At 42.8% G+C, this 10,978-nt stretch overlaps 1 protein-coding gene across 1 annotated transcript; it reads right to left on the bottom strand.

Annotated features, from left to right (window-relative positions):
• Positions 1–539: 539 nt before the first annotated feature.
• Positions 540–10,851, bottom strand: hkdc1 (hexokinase domain containing 1). The gene is made up of 18 exons (XM_028988955.1): positions 10,704–10,851; positions 9,576–9,738; positions 8,588–8,736; positions 8,295–8,414; positions 8,078–8,173; positions 7,852–7,951; positions 7,570–7,753; positions 7,294–7,449; positions 6,985–7,218; positions 5,988–6,292; positions 5,594–5,742; positions 4,948–5,067; positions 4,711–4,806; positions 4,526–4,625; positions 4,114–4,297; positions 2,012–2,167; positions 1,685–1,918; positions 540–1,291 (listed from the first exon to the last, which is right to left on the bottom strand). The coding sequence occupies exons 1-18, from the start codon at positions 10,764–10,766 to the stop codon at positions 1,138–1,140; spliced, it is 2,763 nt and encodes a 920-aa protein (XP_028844788.1). The 5' UTR covers positions 10,767–10,851; the 3' UTR covers positions 540–1,137.
• Positions 10,852–10,978: the final 127 nt, after the last annotated feature.

The raw sequence follows: 10,978 nt of genomic DNA, 5'->3' as shown, positions 1-10,978 counted from the left end.
CAGGGTGCAAATCACCACAGACACATGATCAGTCCATGTTTCATTCCCTCGCCCGCTAGCCAAGGCTGGTGTGTCTGTATTAGGACCAGAGTGGATTATGGTGAGTAAATTTTCCACCCGCTCCACGACTGTGCTCTGTCCCGTAATGTCCCTGGACGTATCCTCCAACATGTTTTGTGTGGCTGGCTGTATTTTGTGTCCCTGTCTCTTTTAGGCTGACTTTGTGGGAGGAGTTTCAGCCTACCAGCTCCACCTACCATCTGACGATTGTCACCAGCACTAATACAAACGGACTTCAGAGCACGTTCGGCAGGTCCTCAGGGTCAAGCCCCTTACACTTGCAGGTCATCCCCAGGGTCTATGGAAATATGTGTGTTTATTATGTGCCTCCTTTGTGTCCCGTACACGCCTGTCCCCTCTGGACCACCCCTTCCTTTAGGCTGTCCTGATGTGGGTTAGCTGTGCTGGGTCTGCTGGAGTATGTGCAGTCATGTTCTTAAACTAATTTTACAAAGATTGAAGAATTAGACTGCTTTAAATATTTTACACACTGTATTGATTTTATTGAAACAAAAATGTCATATTTTGAAAAATAAAAGGTCATCATCACCAATATTTTCCAAATAAACCTAAAAAGAATGAATCCGAGGAAAGGTATGTATGAAGTATGAGGTCAAACAAAATTTACAAATTCCAATACTTTTCAATAAAATACCAAAGTTGTATTGTTTTTCTGTGCAATGAGAGATTCCTAACTATCCAACCGTTTCATGCCGGTTAGTTGACCTCTTCAACTGTGTAGAACTGACAAAGGCACAGTTGTTCTCAATACAGGCATACATAGAGCTCATTTACTGACTCCTACCCATAATTCCAATTTTACAGTGGCAAGTAGAAAGGAAAGAAAATCAACATGTAAAAAAAATATATATATAAACACTGATATTAATAGGCTACACTGGTATAAATTAATAATCATATTCAATTAATGTTTTAAATTTCCCTGATAAAACCATGAGTTCCCATAACTCTATTAAAATACATTCATTTCTCAGAAATACAGTGCAAATGTACAGGAACAGAGATGAGGAAATTTTGGCAAAGTCCATCAAAAAGTCCTGAGAGGCCCAAGTGGCCTCAGTTAACTTGTTGCTGTGCCCCGCCACAGTAGCGGCGGGCCACTGCAGTGATGAGCGCCGCCCCTTTCCCGCTGCCATCCTCCGACAGGACGAAGCTCACCGTGCACTTGGGAGCCAGATCTCTGACAGTGTCCTTCAGAACCCTGGAGAAGCTGCAATCGAAAAAAGAAAAAAAAACACGGGTTTACAAAATGCAAACCTACTTCCATTTAAAGAAGCTGAATCTTTCAACTGGAACATGCAATTACCTCAACAACCAATAAAATGGTCTTATGCTATTTGTCAACCCAAATAGTATGTAGTTATGTAGTGCTTAGAACTGTTAAGGCTTAAATAATACTAGAGAAAACTAAAATTATGCTGTCAGATGTAATTTGTCCAAATCAGGGAAGAACAGGGAATTATATGGAAAGCGAGTGCAACATCTGTATTTTCACCTATAAAAGAGCTCTATAGAACATATGGGTGGATCTGTTAGCAGAAATAGAGCAGAGTATTCAGAAATCACACTTTGATGAGTGTGTTGGAGAATGTGTGTTACTTACTGTGGGTGGAGCTTGTACAGAGTCCCGTCCACGCCCACTGTGATTTCCAGGTGCTCCAGTCCCCGGTTCTCTCGGATCTTTTCCACAATGGCGGCCATTCCGGCTCCACAGAGCTGGGCAGCACGATGAGACACAGCGCCACACACCTCCTTCACTATGATGCTGTCGTCACACGTGCTGTCCAGGCCCAGTTGCTGCAGGATGCACCGGACCTGCAGTAAGGCCAGCCGGTCACTGGGGGGAAAGGAGATCCGTTCAGCTCATTCATACGAACCCAGGGACTGGAGATGCATTAGTGCTATGATTAAAGTGTATGTAGATATGAACCTCTCAATCTGTGAGAGGAACTTGGTCTCAAAGATGCCCCTTGTCTTCAAAGGCTCAGTGATGCGGCCACGGAAGAGCAGTCCCCGTTTTGTCAAGTCAATGAGAATCTGCCGAACAATCTCCCCTAGGTACATGCCACTGGTCATCTTCTCAAACCTGCAGTAAACATGAACATTTTACCATAACAGCACATACTGTTATACTGTTTTTGTTTTCTGTTACACAGAAACCATTGAAATGCATTTGCAGTAGTATTGTGTCGCCCTCTAGTGGTTACCTTGAGCAACATTCAGAAAATACAAGCTGTGAAGGTTCAGGAAAGGGCAGCACTTCTACTCATACTGTTGTTACCAGATAAAGGTCAGTAACAGTAACTGTGGGACTCTCTTAACAGACATCATTAACCGCCCCGTAATCAGAAGGTTGCCGGTTCAACTCCCGATCCGCCAAGGTGCCACTGAGTAAAGTACCGTCCCCACATACTGGTCCCCGGGCACCTGTCATGGCTGCCTACTGCTCACCAAGAGTGATGGTTAAAAGCAGAGGACACTTTTCATTGTGTCACCGTGTGCTGTGCTGCAGTGTTTCACAATGACAATCTCTTCACTTTCACTTCAATCACACACAGTATGTGTCACGACACCAAGGCAGGGGAGGACCCAGGTGCAAGTACTTTGTCAAAAACTACATTATTATAATACAAGACAAACAAACATATAGGGATCTACTACAGGGGAAGTGGAAAGTGGATAAGGCTCTCTCACACGGGGGACACTCTCACAACATCTCAAAACAACACACAACCTTCACTAAAAGCATGTGACCTGAGTCACCAGACCTGCCCTGCCCCACAGACTCACACCAGACACTAGTACTGTGTGGTGTAAACAGTATGCGATATAAATATGGCCAATGGAAGAGATTTATTTACTGCAAAAATATCTACTCCTCAAAAACAAAAAGACAAAGTTGCATCACCTGCGTGAAACCACGCCTACTTGCAGCACGAGACATTAGTTTTGGGCGAGAGCACATAGTGCACGGCAGGGTTTCCATGGATCCTTAAAAAATCCTAATTGCAAGTATGAAAAAAATGAGGCCTTAAATGCCATTAAAATGACTAGTATTCCTTAACTTTAGAGTGCAAGGGTTTAAGAGTTTATTTACTGCAGACACAATAAAATGAAATGAAACAAGCCTTCATTCTGTCAGTAATCTGCTGGTCACGGTGCGCTGCCCACTTCCGGGCTTACGGTTAGGGTTAGGTTTAGGAGTAGGGTTAGGTTTAGGTTTAGGCCATAACATGCTGGCTTGTTATGAGTACGCAGGCCTGGAACCGATCGGTCAAGTGGTACCGGTCAGGTACAGACAGCGCACATGGAAATGACCAGGGGTGCTCCTGACCAGTTTGGTGCCATGTGCAAAAGAATAATTTTGAATTGAAAAATCATTAAATAAAATCTTGGAATCTTGGAGTGACTGCATGATAAAATATGAAAAAGCATAGTATTATTTAAATATTTTCTGACAATATTTTTTATGTAAACTCTACAGCTGAATACAGAAATTAATTTATGTAATTACTTGCATCATACAAATACCTGGTATTTCACTGGCATTACAGGTGTGACAGAAAGTCCTCTGTCAGTAGAATCGCCCAGATATTGTTATATCTGGTATACGGTTATGCTATATGTTAATGTATGTGTAAATGTATATTAATCTTAAAATGTATATTAAAAAAATATTTATTATACTATATTTACTATATGCTGCAGTGCCTTTGCTATGGACACATGTTACCATTTCAAGATCAGTTACATTTTAATTTACTTATCAAATTATATTATACCACAATATATACCGTCTACCGTCTATGGTTCAATATATGAAGTTTATACCATATCATGCAGCCCTACCTGACACCACCACATAATCACTCTCATTCCATGTACACACACAGTGACGGACAGATGGCAAGACCGGACCCGGAACACTGGTGCAGGTATTCAGGAAGGGGCAGGGCCTGTACTCAGTGCCCTGGGACCACCAATCAGCTTTTTATTCTAAAAAGGTGTATTTCGGGAATGTTATTCACTCACCGTTGTTTTCCACTGTTCAGTGATCCCTCATCCACTTCCCTATCAAACTTGGTCCTGATGTCCTCAATGCAGCCATTCTCTCCAAATCCACCCCACTCTGTATTCACACACATCTGTCCTTCATCTCCTTCCACTGTCTCAATATTCCGCATGTCCTCCATGTAGCACACGTTACTGCCTGTCCCTGAAACAGCAGAGAACAGTATGAGAGAGACTGCGAGTGTCCCACAGAAATGGGAATACTTGTGCATTAACATAGTACAGCTATAGAGAAAATGTAATATTTAACAAATAGAATTAATTTTAAGATGTTAAATTGAAATTAAGAAATTCAATTTCTTTAAAGTTTTTTTTCAGATGACCTACATTTAACAGCACAAGCAAACTAAAACATGTTGCTTAGGTGACATACCAGCAATGAGCCCGATCTCACATTTCGAATCTTCATATGCACATGTCATCATTGTGCCGACAGTGTCGTTCACCACAGCAACAATGTCCAGATCAAATTCCTAAAAAACAGTATGGATATAAATTTGATAGTGCATGTCATTACATTTTTTTTATACGTAAATACATGCGAAGCTACAGGCTCACATTTCGACGTTTGATGGCATCTCTCAGCATGTCCACAACATCATGGTCCTCACAATCTGTTGCTTTGAAACCCTTGGTCCAGCTAACCAAACTTCCCTGCGGAAGGAAAGACCACAATGGAGTGTGTGTGTGTGTGTGTGTGTGTGTGTGTGTGTGTGTGTGTGTGTCACTTTCACTGAAAACAGCTAAAATGTAAATATGACCAAATCATTAAATATATTATAAACATTACTTTACCTTATCAATTCCAGTCTGTCTGCAGGGGAAAGAAAAGGTAAATCCGAGGGGCAGACGAGTGTTTTTCATCCCCATATAGTCCAGGAAATCCGAGATACAGTGAACAATATGATCAAACAGCTGGTTCAAGAAAACATGAGCACAAGCCCAATAAATGAATACATTTTTCATGATAATAGAATTTTACACAATAAAACCTTACATTACATGTAGGTGTAGTGGTAGTCCTGCTCTAATGGGACTACAATTGACCTGGAAATATTACTGACCAAATCTGATGTACAAAACCAGGCTTTTTTAATCCCCTAAATATTAAATGCCCTGTAGATTTAGTAAATTTGCCTACTAACAAAGACATTTCAATGGCAGAAGCATAAAAAACTAATGTAGTTCAAAAAAGTTAGACATTATTTTATATTGTCATGAATGAAAAAAGTATTTGATCCCCTATCAATCAGCAACATTTCTGGCTCCCAGTTGCACTTTATACAGATAACACACTGACATTGGAGTTTTGGAATTATTATGTTTTTGTGTACATGTAATTTCTGAATGCAAAGAATGAGATGGTACACATAAAACGAGTGGAATATAATGAAAAATAATTACAGAAGCATGAACTAGCGGCCAGTGAGAGGGAACACACCTCTTCACCAGTGCCCTGCATTATCTCGTGTGGGATGGCATAGATCTTGTTGTACATGCGCACAGACTTCCGAATGCCACTCCTGATCTTGACTACCAACACCCGGAAGTTGGTCCCCCCAAGGTCTAAAGCCAGGTACTTTCCTCTCTCTGTAATGAAAAACCACCATGGTGAACTGGAGATCTGTATATGCGATCATTGTACAATATCGTGCAATAATATGCCTTCTTGATCTAAGAATAAAGAAGATTCAAGTCATAATGGTCAATAAAAGTGTCTCCTGAGTAAATGACATATATTAGATGCTTAATGTCATGCATTTTAACTTGGTTGAGCCATATACTCATAATAATGCATATTACCATACTATAAACTAGAATCCTGTTCATGTCACCTGTTCCATCTGGGGTCTGAAACACAAAGGCAGGCAGCATTTTGACGGAGGCGGAGCTGTGTGAGTCCTTCCTCAGCCCCCTCTCCAGCTCCACCCTCATCTTGTCACGCACCACCCGAAGCTGATCCCGGTTCAGGCTGAAGTGGGCCAGCGTGTCGTCGACCTGTTTCCGCTGAGACAGGAGCCGCTGTGCCACCGCCGTCACCATGGCCGCACCTTTACCGCTGCCACTCTCCGACAGCACGAAGCGGACGTGGCAGTCGGGCACCAGGCGGCGAACCACCTTATGGAGCCTCTTAGAATACCTGAGAGAACCCAAAACTATCCCGGTCAGTGGTTGTCATCCAATTCATCTCTCTTTTTCAAACACATTACATTTCTATATTTTGCCATAACGTGGCTTTCCGCATTTCTAATAAGCATCAAAAGAAAAAAATGCTTTGGCTGTTTAGACAAACAGAGCTATGACCAACTAAAGAAGAAAAACTGAGAACTGAATGAATTACATCACATCATTGTTTCCAGATTACATGTTATGTTAAACCAGCACATCCTCACTAGTTCACCAATGTCCTGTCAGCACGTTTGTTCTTGTGGTGACTGTGAGGACGAGATGACCGTAACAGAGGAAAAGGAGGAGAAATGGGGGAGGTGGACGCTGTGCCACATCCCAGCAAGAGCTGTCAATCATGGCGACAAGCTCCTTGCCTGGTTCTAAAAATATCATAAAAATACGTCTTCTGCTTGTCAGGAATAATTACACAGCAGGAAAGGGGTCTGAGTGGGTCTCCAACACGCAGATAACTTGGAAGCAGTCGTCTTACAATATTTCCCAATATTTGAAAATGCCGTTGGGGTCCGAAAGTGGATGAACTCAAGAAATCCAATTTATTTTGTTGTTGAGGATACAAATTTTGTGTTGCGTTATTCAGGCAAGTGGGACTGTGCTTTTACTTTTACATTAAACAGATGTAGTACAGCTGCGTAAAGAACCTACTGTGGATGTGTCCTGTAGACAGTTCCGTCCACTCCTACTGTCGTCCTCAGAGTCTTCACCTTCCTGTTTTCCCGGATGCGCGTGAGGATGGCTGCCAAGGCGGCTGCGCAGAGGTTGGCCGACCTGAAGGACACGATGGTGCAGACGTGCTGGACGGCGATGCAGTCATCGTCTGAAGGCCGCAGCCCCAGTTCAGTCAGAATCCCCTTTGTATTACTCAGTCCGTTCTTATACCTGAAAACGTCACACCAGCATTAATCCCAAATTCCGGCCTTACTGCCAGACTGCTAGAAAAAGATCACGTCTCACTCTTCAATTGAGCAGATGTGCTTGGTCTGAAGTTTTCCTTTAGTTCTCAGAGCGTCAGACACCATGCCTCCAAACAACAAGCCCTTTTTGGCCATTTTCAGCAGGATGAGTCTCACCAGCTCCCCCATATACATCCCGCTCACCATCTTCTCAAACCTGTGAGGCAGAGCAAGCAGACACATGGGTCCGGGACCATGGATGATGATGATTCTCCTGACAAATCATCAGCCCTGAGAGAAGAGTGCCTCTTCAGATCTTTAACAGAAAGCTGCTCACAGTTGCTTCCCAGGGTTGATGGAAGCAGCGTCAATCTCCTTGTCAAAACTAGTGACAAAGTCATCGAGCGTCCCGTCGTCGCCGAAGGCTCCCCATTCTGTGTTGATGCACATCCTGCCTTCATCCCCCTCCACCAGGTCAATGTGTCTCATCTCCTCCATGTAGCAGGCATTGGTGCCTGTGCCTAGAGCAGAAGAGCACTTTGGAATGAAGCTGAAACCTCTGAGGTTTCTCAGAAACCTCAAACACTTTACGTTTCATTTGGCCAAACTGGATTCTCACCTACGATGACACCAACTTCACAGTGATGGTCATCATAGCCGCAAGTCATCATGGTGCCAACAGTGTCATTGACAAGGGCCAGGACGTCCACATCAATATCCTAGTCATACACATTCCATTGGCTTTTTTATCCAGTAAATGATGCACATTTTAATCTGATTCTGTAAGATTGCTGATTATCCTGTAATATTGGGTTAATAAAGTCCCACACTGAATGATCGCTCACCCCCACTCTCCTGATGGCCTGTCTTAAGGAATGGACCACATTTGTGCCCTGGACGCCTCTGGATTTGAAGTTCTTTGACCAAGAAAGCAACACACCCTAAAAAAAGAGATGATGATTATGATGACTGTCACATGTTTTCAATATGAAAATGTATACATTGGTGTTTGTGTACAAATTGGGGACAGTATATTATATGCTAGGACGTGAATGCCCTTACCTCATCCAGCTTGGACTGAGCACATGGGAAAGAGAAAGTAAAGCCAAGGGGCTTCTTCTTCTGGTTCATGTTCTTTTTTTCCATGAAATCTTTCAGGCATTCTGCAACATGACTGAAAAGCTGCAAAAAATAGATCAAAAACTATTGAGAACCAAAAAAAAAAACAGAGGTAATTTGATTGATCCATGTCTCAACAACTCATTACGAAGGATAATCAAATTCTTCTAATACTGATGTACTTGATTATTTAATTGCTAGAAGATCCTTTGTGCATCAGTGGTTCAATGACTCACATCTGTTCCTCTACCGTTGAAGATCTCGTCTGGAATAGGGTAGGTCTCGCTCTCCATCTCCACCTTCCTCTTCCCATTCTCAGACACCTTCACCTGAAGTACTTTAAATCTGGATCCCCCCAGGTCGAGTGCCAGGAACTCCCCTTTTTCTACAGACAGGGTATAAGCAGTGACGTATACCATGAGTCAAAAGTTTGGACCCACCTACCCATTTATGGGTTGTGCATTTTTTACATCATGGAACACAGGACTATGAAATAAAATCACAAACAAGGCAAAAGGTTATATATTTGTGTCTCCTTCCAAATCGGGGAGTTTTTACTGTGATGGCACCATTTCACACTCTTGTCTTCGCTCCACCACCTTAAGTTGGACAGCGGGGACGGTTTCCGGCAGTCCTGAATGTTTATGCTAAATACTTTCTTATCATTCACTCATGTTAATGAGCATCTCATCAAGCCCCGTTTGATGTCGACAATAGTAAACAAAGCCGCCAAGAAGGTAAAAAGAGGCGACTCTGAAAAACAAAAATACTTCACTTTCTCCTGATATGACAAATACTAAATATGTTTCTTGCATTGGATTCTTTAAAATGGCTCAATCTTAGTCTCCATAACCTCCACAGAGTAGGTGTGTCCAAACCTTTGACTTCTAGTGTATTATTAAAGTGTAAAGTCATTCATGATGACCCAGAAGACCACAAAGTCCCAGGTTCAAACCCCACAAACTACCATTGTATCCCTGAGCAAGACGCTAAGTGTCTCCAGAGGGAGACTGTCCCTGTCACTACTGATTGTAAGTCGCTCTGGATAAGGGCGTCTGGTAAATGCTGTAAATGTAAACTGTTGACATCAGAATGATCTAAAATTAGTGATTAGATTTCTACTAATAGGTGGTTTGATGATTCATTAATAACCCTTCATGTAAATGTGTTGGACTTGGATGAAATGGTCTGTATGAGATGCTGGGTGTGAGACTGGGACACCACCTGAGCCGTCTGGAGTGGATCGCACGTGGGTGGGCAGCATCTTCACAGCAGCTGTGGCATTACTCTCGCAGGACAAGCCCTTCTCCATCTCCACACGGAAACGGGTTGAAACGTCCACCAGCTGGTCATCGGAGAGACGCATTGCGTACAAAAACCTGTCCACCTTTCCATAGGAAACCAATACAGAGTGAGACGCTCATTCTGTAGGGCCTTTGTCAGACCTAAATAGTCATTGTGCACAGGGCCTTGAACAGGGAAAAAAAAATCGTTCGGGACCATAAAGGTCATCAGAGGCTATCAAAGTTTGTGTTAGCGCAATGGCTTCTAAAAATAGGAAGCTGAAGCTCTGCCAGGCGAGGATGCCCCTGCCCGATCTTTGGTGTACGTTCTTGGGAAATACGTTCATCACCAGACGTGGCACCAGACCTGAAACAGTATCTACATAAAGAGTGGACTGATCAGAGTGTAGGACTGAGACGATTTCAACAGAGAGACCAGCAATCAGTAACTCTTTGGCCTTGCACAGTTTCCTGTTCTTCAACATGAAACCAGAGGCAGACCGTGATAAACCGCAGATTACGGGGAAAGCTGATGTGGAAATAAGAACATTTGGAAGCTGGTCACGAGAAATATATGAATCTCAAATGAAAGAGGCTACCATTAGTCTACCATTAGTGGCGAAATGCGAGTTAACGGAGTGAAAGGCCATAAAACAGACAGGTTCAATCAGAAAGAAGAGTTAATGATTCTTTAAGCAGCCATTTGAGGTGGACTCACATCCACCAAGGAGGCTTTGCCAACAAAACCATTCAGGAGATTAAAGAAATGCAGAGCGACTTTCCATTCATCCATGAAAAGACACTGTTGGTGGGGAGAGAGACGTTGTCTGGTGTATTTGGCATAATTTGACACCACTTGTCAAAGCACAGTTAAATATGAAGAAATTTGTGCTGTGAGTCTAGTCTAAAACTTGTGCATTGTTCAGCAATATCAAATGAATAACATTTTAATAATCAAAGAAGCAAAGACACATTACGTAAAAATGAGATCGGTTGTATTATTCTTTTTTTAAAGAGCTATTTTACCCAATTTCACCAGTTTAACATGGGAAAACTAGCAACACTTCACCTTTTTGATCTGGTCCTCCTGTAGCTTTGAAAAGTAAAACGAGAGCAAGTGAACCGCAAACATGTTGGCCGGTGGTGCCTCCGAAGCTGCCGGTAATCGCAGAAAAGCAGGGAGCGACTGGGGCTCCAGCTCCTACTGAAGCCCAAGATCTTGCTGCTGGAGAAGCTTTTGACCGAGTTAAGCCGCTGCCCACCCCGCCGCCTCTGGTTCAATAATTAATAGCGCAGCTTCCTTCTCGGCCCTCAACTCTCAGATCTCCCTTAGCAATGCGCTCT

Source organism: Denticeps clupeoides, chromosome 8, assembly GCF_900700375.1.
Source record: "Denticeps clupeoides chromosome 8, fDenClu1.1, whole genome shotgun sequence".
Lineage (NCBI taxonomy): Eukaryota > Metazoa > Chordata > Actinopteri > Clupeiformes > Denticipitidae > Denticeps > Denticeps clupeoides.
Note: the sequence above shows the minus strand (reverse complement) of the source record. Positions and strands in the feature narration are given on the sequence as shown.

What these genes read in the sequence shown, in the direction of transcription:
- hkdc1 (XM_028988955.1), bottom strand. Translation starts at nt 10,766, where the DNA reads ATGTTTGCGGTTCACTTGCTCTCGTTTTACTTTTCAAAGCTACAGGAG. An exon ending in ATCAACCCTGGGAAGCAACT is followed by an intron (nt 7,450 to 7,569) that starts GTGAGCAGCTTT and finishes TCTGCCTCACAG; the next exon opens with GTTTGAGAAGATGGTGAGCG. An exon ending in TCAGACCCCAGATGGAACAG is followed by an intron (nt 5,743 to 5,987) that starts GTGACATGAACA and finishes TTTTCATTACAG; the next exon opens with AGAGAGGAAAGTACCTGGCT.